The sequence below is a fragment of the Mercenaria mercenaria genome, chromosome 10 (genome assembly GCF_021730395.1).
Source record: "Mercenaria mercenaria strain notata chromosome 10, MADL_Memer_1, whole genome shotgun sequence".
In the NCBI taxonomy this organism is placed as follows: Eukaryota; Metazoa; Mollusca; class Bivalvia; order Venerida; family Veneridae; genus Mercenaria; species Mercenaria mercenaria.
In genome coordinates this window covers 8,978,717-9,001,103 of record NC_069370.1, presented here as the reverse complement: position 1 = coordinate 9,001,103, position 22,387 = coordinate 8,978,717, and the positions used below count along the sequence as shown (strand labels likewise).

The 22,387-nt window shown below is 36.5% G+C and overlaps 1 protein-coding gene across 6 annotated transcripts in view; it reads right to left on the bottom strand.

The window, feature by feature from the left end:
• Positions 1–21,494, bottom strand: part of LOC123559798 (programmed cell death 6-interacting protein-like) — a 42,633-nt gene extending 21,139 nt beyond the window's left edge. For 4 of the 6 annotated variants that reach the window (XM_045351902.2, XM_053552242.1, XM_053552244.1 and 1 more), the window contains exons 1-15: positions 21,269–21,494; positions 17,974–18,028; positions 15,649–15,718; positions 13,504–13,631; positions 12,646–12,799; positions 11,223–11,329; positions 10,252–10,368; positions 9,095–9,317; positions 6,862–6,985; positions 5,806–5,983; positions 4,637–4,858; positions 4,076–4,235; positions 1,807–1,955; positions 1,340–1,474; positions 528–699 (exon numbers count right to left, since the gene is read on the bottom strand). In XM_045351902.2, the coding sequence (XP_045207837.2) occupies positions 528–699; positions 1,340–1,474; positions 1,807–1,955; positions 4,076–4,235; positions 4,637–4,858; positions 5,806–5,983; positions 6,862–6,985; positions 9,095–9,317; positions 10,252–10,368; positions 11,223–11,329; positions 12,646–12,799; positions 13,504–13,631; positions 15,649–15,718; positions 17,974–18,028; positions 21,269–21,471 (2,197 nt within the window). In that variant the 5' untranslated portion in view covers positions 21,472–21,494. The remainder of the gene's footprint in view (positions 1–527; positions 700–1,339; positions 1,475–1,806; positions 1,956–4,075; positions 4,236–4,636; positions 4,859–5,805; positions 5,984–6,861; positions 6,986–9,094; positions 9,318–10,251; positions 10,369–11,222; positions 11,330–12,645; positions 12,800–13,503; positions 13,632–15,648; positions 15,719–17,973; positions 18,029–21,268) is intronic. The other 2 variants (XM_053552243.1, XM_053552246.1) reach the window with 1 other exon arrangement.
• Positions 21,495–22,387: the final 893 nt, after the last annotated feature.

The window sequence follows — 22,387 nt, the reverse complement described above, 5'->3', positions numbered from 1 at the left end:
TCAGCCTGCACATCTCATCATGGTCTGCACTGCTCGCTATTCAGTCAGTAATTTTTTCAACAAACACCCCTTCAATAAATAAATAAATAAATGGTATTGCCCATACTGAACGATGGACCAGTCCATTTTAGAAATTTAGCAGGGTAAAGGTTAAAGCAGAAAACAAACTTGTTGGGATGAGAGTCACACTGACATAATTAAGATCATATGGTGGCTTTGAGAAGACAAAGCCTTGCACAGCCAAGTGTTTTAAAAGAAAAAGAGAATTTTTCATATGGCAGTTTTCCTCTTCAAACTAAATGCTCAATATCTGGGGCTCAGTACCTTCATTCCTTATTATTTTCATGTTGAGCAAGACTAGATGTAATTAAATTACCAAGTTAACTTGCATTAACTGATCTCAACTTAGTGTGCGTATATGTAAACTTGCTATCTAGAATATATCAAAAGAAAAGTATAAGTGAACCAAAGACAGTATACAAGTCAAGTTTGAGCAAAGCTGTAAGCCAAGGTCCTGGTGCACTTACTAGTTTGTGGTTGCTGATACTGGGGTTGGGTAGGTGGGGGACCAGTAGGTTGTCGTGCTATTGACTTCTGCAGGTCAGCCATTAGCTCATCTTTCTCTGTCTTACGTGCAAAACAGAAATCTGATATCTTGTTCTGTAGCCGCACCAATAGCGGCGTCAAATCATTGTAAAACTGAAATAAAATATGCAAAGAAAATTATTTTACAGGATAGCGTGCACGTTCTGTAAAGACAACTGCCAAACACTAAACATCTTCAACCAGAGAATTTAAACCCAGGTTCAAGAGAAAAAGTCTTGTTCTGTAAAGTTACGGCAGGTCAATCCTTTTCTGACTAGCCGAAAAAATAATGATGTACACGTATATTCCTCTACACAAACTGTTAACTATTTACCAGGTTTCTTGAACACACATATTGTACTTGTAAAGATATGTCTTGAACTATTTTTGTGACAGATGGGCCGACATACAAGGGGGGAATCCCCATCCCCGACCCTACACTCAACCCCAAGTCCCCTCTAGTGATGAAACACAAACAGTCTCTCTGTCTGTCTCCTAATTACAAGACATTTCTAAAAGTTAACACCCATATTGATTTCAGTATATAAATTTTTCATAAAATATTGACACTGAAAGCATAAAAAATTCTACTTGCAAAAATTTAAATCCTTCTTCATGAAGGAATAGTGAAATCAATCCATACTTTAATAGCAGTTTTCCAATGCTATTTTTCACATAAATACAGGTTTTATAAAGTTATCTCTATATAACTTACACTGAAATCTGAGCTTTCAATTTAGTAAACAAGGCTCACCTTTGTTCCCTCTTCTAGATTTCCTTTCAGTTCCATAAAACCATCATACCCTGCTGCCAGGTCCTTTAACATAGTTTCCCTCTGTGCTCCACTCTGATTGGATGCTTTACTTTGACAGAACTGTGTATTTGTATTCTGAAATGAAGATAAGCTCATCTCTATACAAGGACACACAAGTTGTGATCAGTAAATTAAATTTTACTTATTAAAATTGCATTAAAACAGGCATCATTTCTTAGAACATACTCAGTGAAAATTCAATTACACATTTTTTTCGGAAACTGTAAAACAAAAATTAGTAAATTGTCATGTGAAATGCAGAGGTAGGAATGACCATGATATGGTTGGTTTATAACTCAAAAAGGATTTTTCTCCATGAAAAACAGCTTTCAGGAAGATAAAAAGTCCATATAGTTGTTAGAGAGCAAAACTAACATGTAAAGAAAACTGTTATTACAATATACCACCTGTATTCGAGCAAGAAGCATGTCCTGTCTCTGACAACTGTCCACAACTTGCTGTCTCAGTGGACCAAACACCGCATCCAGCTCCTGGCCAGATATTGCCTCCTCGTTCACCACACCATCAGCAGCCAGTGCTGCCATAAACTTTCCAGCTACAATATATATATGTTTAGCACTTTAACACTGTGTCTTTTTCAACAATATTTCATTAATATACAAACCAATATTTCTTGATTTTTTAGCAGTACTGACCAGTTTCCTGCAAGTAACTCACAATTTTCCCACAGGAATCAGAGGTGGAGGGCAAAAAACCCAAGATGATATACATTTCATTCAGTATTTGAATCTGTGGCACCTGTTAGGAAGCATAATACTCCACCTATTACACTGTTTGTAAAGACTTCAACAAATGTTTCCAAACTTTACCAAAAACTGGCATTCTAAGTTAAATCACCCAGTACATTCAAAGAAGAGTGTTTTACATAAAGTCAGGACCAAGAGAAATCCTTAATTAACATACAATGGTAACATGCTTTTTGTTCAAATCATTTCAAAATGTAGAACATGTTTTTTTTTGTTTCGTTTTGTTTTTAAACAGGTATGAAAACAATAATTTTGCTAAGAGGTAGGTTTTCAAGCATGGATCAAGGTGGATTACAGGTAAAGCAGGTGTTGTTCCTGGCAGTTATTTTTTATATATTTCACATGAAATTTGCTGGCAGTGGAAAGCCATCTTGGAATAGGGTGTCATGTGTCCTTATGTGTATTGCAGAGGCACAAATGCCCATGATACAGATGAGTTATTGCAACCATTGAATGAAAAAAGTTAAACAAGGTTTTTAAAGTGGCCCTGGAAAGAATATTTAAAATGCCTTCTTCCAAAGTTGCAGGTTCAAGGTTTTTAAGCAGTGGTATATAACTCACCAACATTCTGTCTCAATGCAGCTAAAATATGATAAATTCTGTTGTTGTTTCTTTTCAGAAATAAATTTGTATAAATTAAAAAATAAAATCCCCTTTTTATGCTACAGAAAAGCAGTTAACAATTAGCATGCTCTCCTTTCATTTATGTTTGGTATTTACATCAAAAGATTTGGCATCTTGATGTTACATTCTTTGTTGAGACAAACAAACAATGCATCTTATGTAAAATGGGTAAGTTTACAAGGATAAGTCTCGAAATCTTAATAAAATTGAAATCATAACACATTTGCAGCCTGTGAACAGGGGTTCATTTTATTTATAAGTGTTAAAGTCACAGTGACACAATTTAGATCAAATGGCCAGTTTCCAGCTATAGCAGGTGCAGAACGAGTCCTGGTAATCCTTCCAACTGTATCTAAGGCATGATGGGAACCTTGGCAGAACCACCAACCTTACATAAGCAACTGAATTGCTTCATACCATGAAAGAATTCTTCTCTCCAAGTAAGATTTACCTCAACAACAGTGGGCAACAAATGATTCAAAGATGACTATCTTAACCACTCGGCTGAGAGGCATGTTAAAGGTCAGTTTAGTATTCCGTATTTACCCCTCAATATTGTACTATACAACCAGATATTTGATCCTGATCAGGGGTTTCATTTAAGAGCAAAGGCCAGAGACTTTACCCTGCTATAGTGGTCTGAAGACCCAGCCCCTTTTCCAGAAGCAAACAAGAAGCTGCTTTCAATAAACGCCTGATGCCCCCGGTGGCATCCGTGTCGATACAAAGCAACATAAGTCCAAAAGGAGGTCAAGTTCAAGGTCAAGGTCAAACTGAGGTCTTGTGATGTCTGAAGATGAGGAATGGTCACAAGTTACATCTGCATTAGTATCAATTCATTCTTGTAAGGGGTATTGATGCTAGACCAAACGGTCCCATTTGGTTAACCAAGAGATGGCCCATATAAAGCAACCTAAGTCCAAAATGAGGTCAAGGTCAAGGTCAAACTGAGGTCAGGTGATGTCTGAAGATGAGGAATGGTCACAGGTTATAACTGCATTAGTATCAAGTCATTCTAGTAAGGGGTATTGATGCTAGACGAAACGGTCCCATCTGGTTAACCTCTTACGGGCGGACGGACGAACGGACAGGACAAATACTATATGCCTCCCGCATCAGTAGATGCAGGGGGCATAAAAAAAGTTATTAATGGGAGGACCCCCTGACCCCCTTCTACATTGCAACTTCCACCCTCTACTTCAATAATTAATGAAACCCACCGCTTATAGCCTTCATGTTTTACCAACAAGTTTTACGTCAATGACAACTTTAAAACAACACTAACCCATATCAAACTTGGATTCTTTCAGCTCATTTTCAATGACTTCCCGTTCAGCTTTGATTGCCTCGACTTCTTCCATCATTTTCTTTAGATCTTGTACAACTGGATTTCCAGACAATGATCCACTTTTCCCAGCACTTGGCAATGCTTTCTCTATTTCATGCTGAAATTATGAACAGCTCTTTGAAATTAAAAGCAACTAAAACATTCAAATTCCTCTTAAAGCTGCCAAAAATTGGCATTGTGAAATCCTTTTGTTGGAAGTTTAAAGAAAATCTTCACAAAATGAGTAAAGGAAGATACATTTCCATAATGCAGTGAATTGTCTAACAAATAAAGCAAAACGACACCTTTTGGTAAAATCTTTTATGTCATTGCTGTCAGACAGTTAAAGTTTAACTTGCAACTTGCTGCTGTAGAACTATGTCACTGTACCCTACCAACTGTACACCACCAAGGGCTTATCTCCAACTTTCATTGAATCTAAACGCTCGACTACTAAGTAACTGTGAATATTTCATAACCTCTGAAACAATACAAGAGTAAAAGAGCAGTAATACATACTGTAGGTTTTGAAAGCAATGCCATTGCATTTTTATGTGCATTATATTTCTCCTGTACAATTTTATCAGCTCCAATGGCTGTGTCAAGAATATTTTTATATTTTGCACTTTCTTCTCGCATAGGTTTTGTTAGATTAGCTGACGGTGTTCTTGTCCATCGTTCCTTGAATTGTTCTTTCAACTGGGAGTCTGACTTCTCTTCCTCATCCAACATCCGGATACACTGTAACACAGATAAAGATACATCGTAACACAGATAAAGATACATCATAATACAGATAAAAATACATTGTAACACAGATAAAGATACACTGTAACACATATAAAGATACATTGTAACTCAGATAAAGATACATTGTAATGCAGATAAAGATACACTGTAACACAGATAAAGACACACTGTAACACAGATAAAGACACACTGTAACACAGATAAAGATACAATATAATACAGATAAAGATACACTGTAACACTGATAAAGATACACTGTAACACAGATAAAGATACATATAGTAACACAGACAAAGATACACTGTAATACAGATAAAGACACACTGTAACACAGATTCACCACACTTATTCAGTACAGAACAAGGAGCTGCGTTCAATAAAAGCTTGATGCCCCTTGTGGCATCCTTGTTGATACAAAGCAACCTAAGTCCAAAACAAGGTCAAGGTCAAACTGAGGTCAGGTGATGTTTGAAGATGAAGAATGGTCACAGGTTACATCTGTATAAGTATCAATTCATTCTTGTAAGCGGTATTGATGCTTGACGAAACAGTCCCATTTGGTTAACCAAGAGATGGCCCATATAAAACAACCTAAGTCCAAAATGAGGTCAAGGTCAAACTGAGGTCAGGTGATGTCTGAAGATGAATGGTCAAGGTTCATCTGTATTAGTATCAATTCATTCTGTAAGCGGTATGATCTAGATGAAACGGTCCTTTTGGTTAACAAGAGATGGCCATATAAATCAACCAAGTCCAAGAGTCAAGTGAAGTCAAACTGAGGTCAGGTGATGTCTGAGATGAGATGGTCCAGGTTACACCTGCATTAGTATCAAGTCAAGACGGACAGGACAATCACTATATGCCTCCAGCATCAGTAGATGCCGGGGGCATAAAAATGAAAGTATAAAACACATAATTTCATATCAAGGTAACCATACCTCGTCAAGAATTTCTCTATTTCTGACAAGGAGTTCTGGCAAGTCTGCAGTCAATCTATCTAGGTACTGGAGTCCTCCCATATCCTTAATCTGCTGTCCCTTGTCAAGCAATGACTGAGGTACTTTGTCTCCTCCAACATCTTCCAGAGCCGCCGGCAGATTGAGCGATGCTAACACACTGTTAATGTGGAAATAGAATACTTTCCGTAAAATCAATCATTATCACTATAATATTTGGTAACTTAACACTGTTCTGTACACAACCATGATATATTTTGATGATTACCTATTCAGAGAAACACACTGGACGAGCCAATAGGCAAGTCAAATATGTTTCTCAGATTGGTACAAGTCTAAATATAATTATGCTGTACAAGAATCTTTTTTATTCTACGCTTATATTTCTCAGTAAAAACTGGACAAACAATAAGACGGAAATTATTCCATCCTTTAAATGTGTATGGAAACATCACACCAAGCCTTTATTGATGTTGATATGCATGATGATACTTCTATCAGCCAAATGCTTTCATTATTACGTTAACCCATACCCTGCTAAATTTCTATAATGAACTTGTCCATCTTTCAATTTGGACACTACCATTAACTGTCAAAAAGATACTGACTGAATGGCGAGCAGTGCAGATCTTGACCAGACTGCATGGATGTGCAGGCTGATCAAGATCTACACTGGTCGCAAAGGCAGAATCAATCGTGTCCCGCATGATCTGGGTTAATATAGAAATTGGAATCAAGGTTTTTGCAACATTGAATATGGACTACCAGTATAATGTGTACAGAATGGAAATATAATGGATTGTCATGTGGTACAACTGCGAATCACTAAAGCGAAATATAAGGTATAGTCTAAGAATAAACAAACATATTCTTCATGAACACATGTCATTTTTCCTGTCATCAATGAAAATGACTTACCAGTAGCAATTCTGGCTCTAATATCTTGCCATGTATAAGTCTTACATTACAGGTATATTTCGGTTTATAAGAACACAGTACAGGAAAGAGCAACATGTATGGATATTGACTCTTAGTTACCCATTCATAAGTGTGGTCTGTTCTCGTAACCTCCCGATCTCCATGTTGGTGATCTGTGATTTTCTACCTTCAAACATGTTCAATGAATCATACACTGGTATTGGCACTATCTTCTCAAACAAGTCTGAAAATGGAGATAAAATTAAATCACATAACTCTGGCAGTATGTTAAAGCGAGTAAAAGCAAGTTTAACCCTTACCATGCTGGATACGACTGATTCTGCCTTTGCGACCAGTGTAGATCATGATCAACCTGCACACCCGTGCAGTCTGATCATGATCTGCACTGTTCGCTATTCAGCCAATATCTTTTTGGTAAGCACACCTTTTAACAGTTAATGGTACTATCCAAATTGAAAGATGGACAAGTTCATTATAAAAATTTCGCAAGGTAAGGATTAACTTTACTCAACTCATTGATAGCTTGTTAATGTGTAACTACCATAGATAGCCGAGTATAATGTGTACAAGTCAGCATTACACCAATCATACAGACTTGGGATTCAGTCAAAAACAAAAAGCCTGAATATCTGCATTCTAAATGCTGAAATCCCATACAGATATATAGAAGAATTCTGACAGTCAAAAGCCTGAAATCTCCCTCTTCCATAGTTATATAGAACAATTACACATGTATTAAGTGTGTAATATTTAAACATAATGCATTACTGCTATTACACACAAACTTGTTAACTTGATGTTTACAGAAAAAGTACCGGTATTTGTAATAATTGTTCATATTTTCAAATATTAGATTTGGGTCTAGTATACCTTTAAAGATATTACAACTAGAATGTGTCTGTAGGACACAGGGTGTGCCCCCCACTGGTACTTTGTCAAAAATAAGTGGAAATAATTCAAATGTTTGCAGTCTTATAGCCTCAAAAAAAAATTATGAAAAGGATTCATTATTCTATACCATATACATTTTGAGCTATGAGCCTGAGAAACAAAAAAATCCACTATTTTGGCTATTTCAAGGGCCATAACTCTGTAATAAACACTAAAATTCTCAAGAAGAATGCCAAGTGTGCAAGGTCACATTATGATAAAGACTCAAGCAAGGTTTCGTGAATTAAATTAATTACTTTCTGAGTGAGGCACATAATTAGGTGAAAATGTGCAGTTTTTGACTATTTCAGGGGCCATAACTCTGGAAATAGATGAAAAATAGTAGGTGCGCAAGTTCATATCATGATAAAGACTCATGCAAGGTTTCATCAATTTATATCAAATACTTTTTGAGCTAGGCGTGTCACAAGGTGAAAATGTGCATTTTTGACTATTTCAGGGGCCATAACTCTAAAAATAGGGGGCGAAGCCAGACGAATAATAGAAAGTGCATAAGTTAATACCATGATTAAGACTCATGCAAGGTTTCAAGAATCTATATCAAATACTTTTTGAGCTAGGCATGTCGCAAGGTGAAAATGTGCATTTTTGACTATTTCAGGGGCCATAACTCTAGAAATAGTGGGCAGACCCAGATGAATAATAGGAGGTGCGCAAGTTCATATCATGATTAAGACTCATGCAAGGTTTCAAGAATCTATATCAAATACTTTTTGAGCTAGGCATGTCACAAGGTGAAAATGGGCATTTTTGACTATTTCAGGGGCCATAACTCTAGGGGGCAGAGCCAGACGAAAAATAGAAAATGCATAAGTTAATATCATGATAAAGACTCAGGCAAGGTTTCATCAATTTATATCAAATACTTTTTGAGCTAGATGCGTCACGAACTTCGGACGGACGTACGGACACACGGACAGAAGGATGCACGGAACGGATGGACAAGAGCAAATTTATATGCCCCCACCACTCATGGGGGGGGGGGGGGGAGCACAAAAAGTACGGAGATTTTATTTTCTTTACATAACAGTCAACATCAGACGTGTATGCTGCAGATATCATTGAGTATTGAATTTCTTTCAAACGTATTTGAGCCGCACCATGAGAAAACCAACATTGTGCATCTGCGACCAGCATGGATCCAGACCAGCCTGCGCATCTGCACAGTCTGGTCAGGATCCATGCTATTTGCTTTCAAACCCTATTGCAATTACAGAAACTGTTAGCGAACAGTATGGATCCTGACCAGACTGTGCGGATGCGCAGCTGGTCTTGATCCATGCTGGTTGCAAATGCACTATATTGGTTTTCTTATGGTGCAGCTCATTTATCAATTTTATGTATGCATATTGACATACAACAATCAAAGAAGTTTTCTTACCAACAAAACTGGTTGAATATTTCTCTTGTATTGGCAGAGGCTTGGCCACTGCTAGCTTCCCTAGAGCAGGTAGCGTTTTAACATCAGGTACTTTATCATGATATATAAAATCATTATCTTTCTGGGCAGCATCGAGTTCCCGCTGGATTTTACCCTGCTCATTCTTAAAATTGAAGGACAAGCCCCCTCTAGTTGCTGCGGCCGCCATCAATTCTTTGGCATGCTGAAACGATACAATTTTTATTTCTTCTACTGCAGGTATCAGACCAGTATTATATATATGACAGCGGAGCTGAAGCTCTGTAAACTAAGTTTAATGGCATTCGGATATTTGGACTATTTTTCTACAGGATGGAATTAACTTTTTTAATTCAAAAGACAATTCTAAAATGATTTGACACATGTATACATTTAGGACAACAACAGGTTATAAACTTAAAATCTGATTACTATGCATCAAAACTTCTGCTTATATGAGCCGTGCCATGAGAAAACCAACATAGTGGGTTTGCGACCAGCATGGATCCAGACCAGCCTGCGCATCCGCGCAATCTGGTCAGGCTCCATGCTGTTCGCTTTTAAAGCCTATTGGAATTGGAGAAACTGTTAGTGAACAGCATGGATCCTGATCAGACTGCGCGGATGCGCAGGCTGGTCTGGATCCATGCTGGTCGCAAAGCCACTATGTTGGTTTTCCCATGGCATGGCTCATATATTATTCACCTTTGAAATGTATTTGTATAAGTTTTTATAAAAGTATGTTAAAGTTCGAAGAACAGCTAACTTTGAAATACTCTTTTACATAAATCTTCAATATTATGAAGATCCAGTTCATTATGTGAAAAGTCTTAGAATTTAAATAACCATTTCAGTCGAACCATGAGAAAACCAACATAGCATCTGTGACCCACATGGATCCAGACCAGCCTGCGCATCCGCGCAGTCATTTCAGGATTCATGCTGTTCACTTTCAAAGCCTATTGCAATTAGAGAAACTGTTTGCGAACAGCACTGATCCTGACCAGACTGCGTGGATGTGCAGGCTGGTCTGGATCCATGCTGGTCGAAAATGCACTATGTTGGTTTTCTCATGGCGCGGCTCAATTTTCATTAAATGCCTGATGATTCTTCTACAAAATTGTCCTTTACAGTCTTACCCTCAATCTTGCAATCTGTTCTCCGTAACTTTTGGATTTCTGGGCCACGACAGACTGATAGAACTCTGCCATGGAATGGAATGCTGCCTGTTTCATAGCGACCGTTGGTAACCACTCCTGAAGTATAATTACACATTCTTGATTAAAACTACTTTTTTCCCTAGATTCCAGCATGTACCAAAGAGGAAAAATCGTGTATTAACAAGGCAATATAAATGCTGTTAAAGCATGATTTTTAATTTTTTAATGTTTTTGGCTGAATGTTAATTCTTGACTCGCTGTTTACATTCTTTTAAATTGGGCGTTTGGAAAAAGGTTGTCAATAACCATGAAGGTATGAATCACATGTAATTTCTTTGCATTAAATTTTTGCTGCTAAAATATCTGAAGAGTGCTGTGACATCAAACATGCAATAGCACACAAAGTATCAATGAAATATCCCAATAATCTAAATTATTTTAAGATTGAACATCCCTTTTCAATACAGCTTTAAAACCTGGATATTGACAATTTAAAGTTAATACTGTACATTTCTTTAATTTTGTTAACATAAAATTTCATGATTTTGGCTAAACTAACTTCTTCGGGATGTAAATTCATGGAGTTCAAAGAAAAACAGCAAAGCTATTTATGTCAAGTTCTACAGAATTCTAAAGTTTCAATTTTGACAAAATTTAACAAGTTATGTCTTTGGAATTTGAGTTTATATCTGATCTGGGGACAAATTCTTTTGGTACTAAACTGTCTGAAAGTGAAAACTAATTTACGTATATGAGGAAACACAGTCCATTATCACCTTTGTTCATATTTTGTCTGAAGTATGCTTCCTGAGACAGACCACCATGTCTTTCTCTCCAGACAGACAGTATAAAACTATTTTAGAAGTGGGTGGGGGTCATAGAGTTAATTATAATGCAGACTGTAAAATGAAATATAATATACTCTTCAATAACTTTTTAGACAATCATACCCGTGGCCACAGTTCTTTCAGGGAGGGAAGCTGCATCAGTTTCATCGCATCAGCATAAAGATCAGAACATTGATAGGCTATCTTCACAACACTTGCCTCCTTCATGCCTGTAAAATAAATGTTTATTTTATAGGGTTTATAGTATCAGTATAGAAATCAGAGATCTAATGAGAAATGATCTTATCTTAAGAGCACTATAGATTAGTTCTGAAGTTTTGTTATTACGCAATTTAAACAGAACTTTCGGCACCTTTTTGCAGTGAAAGTAGTGCCACAATTCAACTACAAGTGCAAAAGAAGCCCAATATTCAACACAGCCAAGTTGAAAACCCATAGCATTTCAGCACTCGAAGCTGTTACTTTTGCTGACCTGACATTGAGGCTCTTTAAAAATTTATGCCAGAACCAGCACTGTAGTGACTTGCATGGTCATGGACATTTGCTAACATTATATGAACAATAATAGAACATATCCAGTGACATCACTATTGTTTTTCAACTTAGCACAGCAGATCACTGCCCCGTTATCAATATCAATGCAACATTAATCAGCTAAGAGCTTCTCAGTTTTATCTACTTTCATTATTTTTCAATAAGAAACCACTGCAACTCTTAGGTAATACTATGCATACAGTTTATTTGTAGAAGTTAAAAAAGCGATATTTATAGTTTAAAGCTGCACATCTCTAGATTTAGGTCAAAATTTTCGGAATTTAACAAAACCTTTTCATTAATTAGTGATTACAACAAAAGTTAATTTTCAGAGTGTGTTTTAGGAAGTCTTTTTAAATAATAACACTTTTTACGTCAATAAAATATGCAGATCTCTCAAAAGTGTTACACAACCTACTGAAATTTTATATAAAATAAAATGAGCCGCAACACGAGAAAACCAACATAGTGCATTTGTGACTAGCATGGATCAAGACCAGCCTGTGCATCTGTGCAGTCTGGTCAGGATCTATACTGTTCGCTAACAGTTTCTCTAAATGCAATAGGGTTTGAAAGCCAACAGCGGATGTGCAGGTTGGTCTGGATCAATGCTGGCCGCAAATGCATAATGTTGGTTTTCTTATGGTGCAGCTCAAATAATCTTCATATACAATACTGGTTTATCATATTAAATCAATAATATATAAAACAAATTGCTTTAAAAAACTTGAAATTTTGATGTTCAGCTAGATGCATGTCGCTTTTTAACCCTTATCCTGCTAAATTTCTATAATGGACTGGTCCATCTTTCAATTGGGACAGTACCACTTATTATTCAAAGGGGTTTTCACTGAAAATTTACTGACTGAATAGCGAACAGTGCAGACCATGATCAGACTGCACGGATGTGCAGGCTGATCTTGGTCTGCACTGGTCGCAAAGGCAGAATCATCTGCCGCCAGCAGGCTAAGGGTTAAATCAAGGGACTTACTTGTAGCCGCCTTCCTGTACACAGCCTCCTGACCCTGGGCTAGCATGAGAGATGTGAGGGCATTCAGTGTGTCTGGTGCAAGGTCAGGAGTTGGATCCTGGCTACACACAGACAGTGAGGTGTCCTTTAAATGCCCAAATATACCAGCAGCTTGCTGAAAGTAAAGAGCACATTTTCAATAATTAATACTCAATCACTAAGTAAGGACTACCAGTATGTCCAACATGTACTTACAACTGCTATTTAAATTTGTAGACGTAAAACAGAATTGACTGCAAAAAATATTCTTCCAGAAGTTATTTCTTCCTCTCCATATGATATTCCAATCTGCCTAGTTACTTGAAATTTCCTGGTGAGAATATACATATTATGAGCGACACAAATTATTGACAACTGGTCTTTCAAGCTCTAAATAACCTTTGATCTCAAATCAACTTACAATGTAGATGGAAACTGTGTGTTCGTACACCATCTTCTAACAAAGATTGGACATCATCAATATACGATATTAAGCATAATGTAGCAAAAACTTTCAGCCAATTCTAATACAAGTAAAAAGAGTGCTTAATCAACGACACCTCAGCAACCGAAAAAACAGAGGCTATTAAAAAATCCATCCTTTCAATTCAAAGATATTGACAAAAAAAATGGGTCAAACTGACAGAAGTAATACAATCTCCAAAACTGGTCTTCAGCCAGCAACAGACTAAGAAACAACACAACGTTACAAATACAGATTTTAAGGGCTTTTTTCATTCTATCCACAAAAGGGAAGCTTTTATAACCAATCAGTATTGAACACTAAAATATCATCATACAACTATGATGCCCTGTAATATTCATCATTTATAAACTAACCTGTAAATATTTAGCGGAAGTTTTGAGGCCCTCGTCACTTTCATGATTCTGAACTTCTGCTACCTGTGACATCAAAGCTCCGATGTTGAACAACACACATACTTTCTCATATGCCCCAGATGCTATCGCTGAAAATATTATCAGATATGATATGATCAATTATTATGCACCACAAAGCTGGCTATATTATTCAGCAGTCTGATTCTTAAATACTTAAAAATGAGCCAGTATTCCATCAGTCACACAATCAATATCTAGAGACTGCCTCAACCAAAATGAAGGCTGAATTAAGTATTTCTTCTCTTCCAAACTTTGTTACAGTATTTCCTGCAAAAGACGATCCTCCAAACATAAATAGCCAAAATAAAACTCACGTTTCTCTAAATGACCAGCATGAAACAGTTTATCTGATACCTGTTGCTTTATAGCCATTTTGATGATAGTTTTTTTTTATCTTAGACTTGAAATGAGCTCTATAACCTTTGAGAGTTCAAACATGGTAATGCAGTGTTCTGCCGAGGATCAAAAATGGTGGGGACACATGACCCCTTGGTATGAAAAATGTGGGGACAATTTTAAAATCTTGGGGACAACAACTTTTGACCATATGTCATTGTAATAAATCAGTAACATTACTACAATTGAAGTCTTTATTGTAGTCCAACCACTGGTACTCTTTAAATCAACTCTCCTGAAATATAGTCACTTTTTTTTTTTTTTGGCTTCATCAGAATTTTCTGCACCCTTTGTGGTTAGATTTTATGACATACTTTCAGTTTTGGAGACAGTGTGGAATGGCCGACAGATTTTAAGCAGTCAGCTGACTCACTTTCAATTTTACCTGCCGAGACAGTGGGTGGAGAACAGTTAACAACATCAGGCTTTGTGTGGTCTATGGGGCTTTTTATGAAGCTGGCACTGATATTTGCCATACCTGTGGCATTTACCCGCAAATACTGGCAATTACTAGTATAAACTTAAGGTATAAGAATTTGCTTGTCTCTTGGGTTTGGCACCATTTTTCAACAGTATTTAGTTATGTTATGACAGGCAGTTAACCTTACCAGTGTTCCTGGATTCTGTACCAGTACCAACTTGTTCTCGGCAAGTAAACGCCAGCTTCTCCACAAAAATCAGAGTGCGAAAAAATTACTTCAGATACAATGTCTTTTGTCAAATCATCAATGAGAACATAGTTCCCTGGGACTGAACTCACAACCCTGTGATCTGTACATCTGCCCCCTCCATAACGGGTTAAGCGGAAGGGCTACATTCTAAGAAAACACCCACTCATCAATGTTAAGGATTATAATAAAGGTGCCTAGCCTACAGGTAATAACAAAAGGTTAATGCATGTAAGTGTTAAAGGCTCATAATGCCTTTGTTTAAAACACCACATTTTCCGTTATGAACATAAAATACATTAATTTCTTGTTAAATGCTATTTCTGATAATTACTTTAATAATTGTCAAAGGTTTGAATATTGCTGAGTATACTGGAATGATTTATTAAATCTATTGTTTTATATTACCTCCCTTTATGGATCTAACTATAACAGTGCACGTGCAATATTAAAAGGAGTGCTTTTCTACCATGTAATTATGCATAAAATCAAATTGGAAAGCTGTTTCATCTGTTTTTAAGATAAAAGTTTAAAGTATTATGGACCTTTAAGTGAGGGCACCTTGATCATCACTTTTGGACAAATAACCCCAGGTGAACTTTACCCTATTTAACAATCATTATGAAACATGCAAAACTAATTATGGGACTATTACGCAGATGAAAAACATGCATTTAGTAAATAGTGATCTGTAAAACAATGCAATAACAAAGTTAAATTCCAAACAGAGCAGGTATATGTTGTGACTGCCACTGACAACTAGTCATAACAAAATTGTAACTGTAAATATCAAGTAGAATATAAATAAAATTCATTTTAGTATACATGTAGCTAGAGCAACTATCAGTGCCCAGTATTTAGCAAGTTGTATGAATATGTGTCTATATTAGACAAGGTCTGTTTTCTCATCATAATTATGCATATAATGAGACTGTGTCAAGTTGAATTACAACTCTTACAGGTAACACAGAGAAAAAGGATGTATTATTATCTAATAGACTTTGAATCAAGCAGTACATACCTAGTGTGTTCTTGCCCGAGAACAGTGAGTCTTTGTCAAAAGCATCTCTCCACTTGAACTGTACACGTATCTAAAACAACAAGAGGACCATGATGGTCCTGAATCGCTCACCTCTTCCCACATGATCCAGTTTTGAGTATGACGTTGTTTTTTCTATTATTTGACATAGTGACCTAGTTTTTGAGCTCATGTGACCCAGTTTTGAACTTGACCTAGATATTATCAAGATAAAAATTCTGACCAATTTTCATGAAGATCCATTGAAAAATATGGTCTCTAGAGAGGTCACAAGGTTTTTCTACTATTTGACCTATTGACCTAGTTTTTTAAGGCACGTGACCCAGTTTCAAACTTGACCTAGATATCATCAAGGTGAACATTCTGACCAATTTTCATGAAGATCCATTCAAGGGTATGGCCTCTAGAGAAGTCACAAGGTTTTTCTATTTCAAGACCTACTGACCTAGTTTTTGATCGCAGTTGACCCAGTTTCAAACTTGACCTAGATATCATCAAGATAAACATTCAGACCAACTTTCATACAGATCCCATGAAAAATATGGCCTTTAGAGAGGTCACAACATTTTTTCATTATTTGACCTACTGACCTACTTTTTGACGGCACGTGACCCACTTTCGAACTTGACCTAGATATCATCAAGATGAACATTTTGACCAATTTTTATGGAGATCCATTCACAAGTATGGCCTCTAGAGAGGTCACAAGGTTTTTCTATTTTTAAACCTACTGACCTAGTTTTTGACCGCACATGACCCTGTTTCGAACTTGACCTAGATATCATCAAGATGAACATTCACACCAACTTTCATGAAGATCCATTGAAAAATATGGCCTTTAGAGAGGTCACAAGGTTTTTCTATTATTTGACCTACTGGCTTAGTTTTTGAAGGCATGTGACCCACTTTCAAACTTGACCTAGATATCATCAAGATGAACATTCAGACCAACTTCCATACAGATCCCATGGAAAATATGGCCTCTAGAGAGGTCACAAGGTTTTTCTTTTATTTGACCTACTGACCTAGTTTTTGTGGCACGTGACCCAGTTTCGAACTTGACCTAGATATCATCAAGGTGAACATTCTGACCAATTTTCATGAAGATCTTATGAAATATATGGCCTCTAGAAAGGTCACAAGGTTTTTCTATTTTTAGATATACCGACCTAGTTTTTGACCACACGTGACCCAGTTTCGAACTTGACCTAGATAACATCAAGATGAACACTCAGACCAACTTTCATACAGATCCCATGAAAAATATGGCCTTTAGAGAGGTCACAAGGTTTTTCTATTATTTGACCTACTGACCTAGTTTTTGATGGCACGTGACCCAGTTTCGAACTTGTCCTAGATATCATCAAGGTGAACGTTCTGACCAACTTTCATGAAGATCTTGTGAAATATATGGCCTCTAGAAAGGTCACAAGGTTTTTCTATTTTTAGACCTACTGACCTAGTTTTTGAAGGCATGTGACCCAGTTTCGAACTTGACCTAGATATCATCAAGGTGAACATTCTGACCAATTTTCATGAAGATCCATTGAAAATTATGGCCTCTAGAGAGGTCACAAGGTTTTCCTATTTTTAGACCTACTGACCTAGTTTTTGAAGGCATGTGACCCAGTTTCAAACTTGACCTAGAATTTACCAAGATGAACATTCTGACCCATTTTCATAAAGATCCCATGAAAAATGTGACCTCTAGAGATGTCACAAGGAAAAGTTTACGCACGGACGACGGACACTGCGCGATCACAAAAGCTCACCTTGTCACTTCGTGACAGGTGAGCTAAAAAACAACACTCTTAAATATGATGGCTTTTCAAGACATTCCTTGTCAAACATTTATCAAGCAATTTTGTCAGTGAATATGCATGAAAGTGCCAACATTTAAAGCTAGAATAGCGCTGGTGAACAACTTGTCATATTAAAACTTGCGTGTTTGGGTGTTTTTTTGGTAATAAGGAGATACTTAAATGGATTTTAAGGAGTACCATTACAAATTTTTATATAATATTAAACTAAGCCTGTTTTTTCCACAGCAGTTGCCACTGGAGTCCAGTTAACTATTTTTTGACAGTAATAGACAATTTTCATACTGGTAGACCTCATGACCATTTAATATAACATTAAATTCTGCTGATAATGTTACTTCATTATATGTAACAGGCTGAAAATACTTCAGACCTGACTGGGAATCGAACCCGGGATCTCTCACAACTAAGGCGGACACTACCACATCGCTATAAAAGCTAGCTCAATAGTAAGGAACTATAAGTGCACCCAATGAAGAAACTCTACCTGATTCTCTGCAACGGGAAGCTTGTTTTCAATTGCTGTAAGCTGGTCATAGTACCTGTAAAATAAAACTAAATCAAAGAATCTGGTTGATAAAAGTACCTTTAATTATCATACTGTTTCTTAGCAGTGCTCAAGTAAATAATAATTCACTCCCTGCTAATATAAAGGCACCAGTCCCTTGATTTAGCGTTTTTTTTGTACTTTGTTTCATACCAAACAAGGTAATAATAGGGATCTAAAATTCTTATAAATATGACACCCATGTCACTAAGTTAAGTAAATACCAAGACTTGTCTACATTTCAAATAATTTCATTTTTGCAATGATGCCGTTACTTTTTCTGGGTACACTGACCATTACTGGTACTGATGATAAACCCGGACAGATGATAAAGTCGAACACCTTGGAAATATTCGATTGCAATCGGTTATTTATAAAATTGAACACACCATGCAATAGTTTCCATTTACAACACCAACGGGTGTAAACAAAAACAAAATTGGTAAATATTCTGTATAAATAAATGACTTACATAAATTTGTATAAAAAATATTTATCCAAAATTACTGGGGAAGAGGGTGTTTTTTTGCACATGCTCACTGTCGAAACATGAAGGCCTGACATTTGTTAACTTTTCATTACTTGATCAGGAATGACTGTTGCAGCTTTTTGGGGAAAGTTTCAATATAATAATACCAAGAAAATTTTGTAAATGACAAAGGGTTCGAATTTATCATCAGTCAATGTTCATAAAGTCCCCTTTTTACATATCCCTTTCAGGCCCTCACTTCGTGTGAGTTTGCTTACTAAATATAAATTTGAATTATGTATAAGTTTTCAGCAAAGATTAAGCTTTATTTTGATACCGACCACTGATTTCAATTTGCAGAAATAAAAAAGATACAGGTAAAAAACCTCATTTTCTGTTCGGGTTTATCATCAGTACCAGTACTGTTGCTATAAACATTGATCACTTAGCCTAGCTGCTAATACATCATCATCATCATCTTAAGTAATTGCCTCACTTTACAAGAGCATACTCGCAATTTGGTTAAAACTTTGTACACATGCGTAGCAGGCAGGACTGACTTGGCCCGGAGTAAAAGTGTCTCTATGTACACCTGGACTGGCATAAAGCTATCGGTAAGTATTTATGCTGGAAAGGATGCAGCATGTATAGAACATTAAGATGCCGGCCTTGTAAGCTGTACGGCCTTTCCACACGCGCATTACTTGGCCAACATTCAATGCATACACAATGCAAAAAATACATATCTATATACCGGTATATTGCCTTGTCATAAGTTCCCCCAGAATTTATAACAAGAAATCAGATATGACTGAAAACACACTTCACATGTAATAGAGCACTTACTTTAAAAGTCAGAACTATCAGCTCTGATTAGCCCCGGGTTCTTTCGATTCTTTTGGACCTTGGCAAATAGTTCTGACTATTGACGTATGTGTATAGTATGAGACCTGTGTCTACAGATCAATTAACCAATATATTCCATGCAGATTCATAAATTTAGCCAAAGCTAAACTTTAGTTCTGTAGATTTGTCCCTTGTTGCAAAGTTTGTTTCTAAAGGTCTTGATCATCAGTATATTAAATTTGTACCCTGTGCATAAATTTTCTGAAAATATGCATTTGATGTACATAAAAATTGGCACGTTCGTGCTGTTAGGTTTGAGCCAAATTAAAAACAAAATTCAGGTCACATCATGACTTTCCACCTTTCACTGTTCATGAAATCAAGGTGATTTATTTGATATTCCTCTGTAGCGGTTCCGTATCAGGTGGCCTCCTTAGCTCAATTAGCTGCACATTTTTCCTGAGACTGTTACATTTGGAGGTTCTACCGAGATGTTCACCCTTGGAGCTCATGCAGGGTGAAGCAGTTTGGATGCTGTGTGCATCTGAATTCAGTTAACAGTCTGTGGCAGACATTTGCCAGGAGTGCCAATGTCTCGCAATAAGAGGGAAGGTGTGTAGCGGTTCTCGTATCAGGTGGCCTTGGTAGCTCAATTGGTAGAGCGCTGACACAGTAAGCCGAAGGTCAGACGTTCGAGTCCTAATCAAGGCTGCATATTTTTCCTGAGAATGTTATCTTCATTTTTTAAGACACTAAACAATCAGATGAAAGCTGTATATGTGTACCAATTAGATTCAAACTTCAGGTTAATATTGATTAATTTAATTCTCATTTGATATTTCATTAATTTTGATGTAATAAAAATAAATAATCGACATCCTGGATAAAGGAGTTCCTTATTCCTAGACAATAATGTCTACGTTCTCGCAAGGGGTTTGACATCAACGGCAGATTGATAGACAATCCCTAATTGGCTAAATGTCCAGAGGCATGAATCAGTACCCGTAAACACTTCCTTGAAAGTTGCTATAGTTTGCTACAAATCGTCAACAGGCTGGTAACATTGCCCGATCGGGCTTATGACACAAAAAGTAATATTTCTTGACAAATAATGAAGATATTTCTTTCAAACTTGGTCCATTTATTAAGCATTACATATAATGATTATCAAGATAGAAATAACTTTGTTGCCTTCAGTTTAGTTAGAATTACTTCCCTTTTTCAGATTTTTATGATGCATAATTTTTGAAGTCCAAAAGTATTATGTTTTAATGCAATGTTTAAAACAGAAAAGGGTTCAATGGCTTTCCAGTGCTCCAAACTTGTGCGCCAATACCTTTATTCTATATATTTAGGGTAAATACTTTGTTTCTAGTGCAGATGTATGAGCAATTTTTTTAGGACTAACATTTCTCTATAATGTTGTAGGTGAAAGCAGAGTAAAATGCTTACATTCATGTACTAGCGCAATAATTTAGAGCATTAGAAAGCCATTTAACCCTTTTTTGTTTTAAACTTAGCATTAGAACATTGTTTTCTTGGACTTCAAAAATTATGCGTCTTAAAAATCTGAAAAGGGGAAATAATTCTACCAAAACTGAAGGCAACCAAGTTATTTTTATTCTAATTTGTATCATTTGTTATGCTTAACAAATGGACCAAGTTTGAAAGAAATATCTTCATTATTTTTCAAGAAATATTACTTTTTGTGTCATAAGCCCGATCGGGCAATGTTACCAGCCTGGTCAAATGACAGGGTTTTCCTATCAAACTGGCGGACACAAACTGGCAGTGCCTAAATTCATATTATAATGTTTTTAAAAGGTATTCCAGTAAGCTAAATCTCTTGTCACCTGTAATTTATCTACCAAAATGAAACTAATCAAATATTTTGCATACCCCACCCACTTCTTTTCTTACCTGTACAACACCTCAAGAGCCGATTCGTGTTTGTCAACTGATTTCGTGATGGTTAAATTTCTCAGTTTATGAAATTCACTGATCGCTGTGTTATAGTCATCAGGATTAGCAGTAGAAAAAGTATTCTGTATAAAGTTACGGAATGGTTTTACAACATCAACTTCGTAAGTTTGTTTTAGCGGAACTGCTAAGAACGTCGCCATCTTGAAAATATTTGATCACATGGTACAACATAGATATTAATATAATGGTGACGTCATATCTGATTCAGACGCGCGTGAAATTTTGACATGCACGTGAACTTGAGAGTGGGTAGCTATGTGTCAAAAATGATATTGCTAAAATTGTTTTCGACATAACCAAACTGCCATTAGACTATTAATTTATTCGTTTTTACCCATTTAAATTATACAGTTACAAAAAGACTTTTCCACAAATAGAATCTGTAGAATCTGGTCTAGCTCTAGATCTACTGAAAAAATGGGCGTGGACGGTAGCATGCATTTCCACTACCGTCCATGAACAGGCTCAGTCAAACCGAGCCTGCAACATTTTCGTTTTTGTCGTGTTGAGCGATCTGTGGAGTTTCCACTTTTTCTATTTTATCTCGTTTTCGGTCAAAATGTCATACTCAGTAATCATAGATGTGGCGGTTCCAAGTTCTCCAACACAAATGTATGTGTTCATCAAAATATGTATGTAGCTTAGTGTGCCAAGTCAGTATAGTATCCATACACGCAGCTTGTGTCTGAAAGAAGTTTAGCAATTATAGATTTTGTAGCGGGCACCCCGGTGTCTTACCATTTGAACATAGGACCGCTGCTCTGTTGAGATGAGCCTAGAGAGAAATGGGTTTTCTTAGAAATTAGATCTAGCATTGTCATTAGGCGTAAAAAAATTGTTTCCGGTATGCCGACCTACCCTAAATTTTTAGTCCGACCCTAAATGTTTTTATGGCCTTGGAGAATACTTTTTTCAATTGTTTGACAAAAAGTTGCCAAACTGCACTTTTTATGCTTTAAACATGGTCAGTGATGTTAGAAATCAACTTCCCGATGCTCTAAAGGCATGTCACCCTATATTTGTATTCATTTTTTTTAAACAAAAATAATTTCCGAA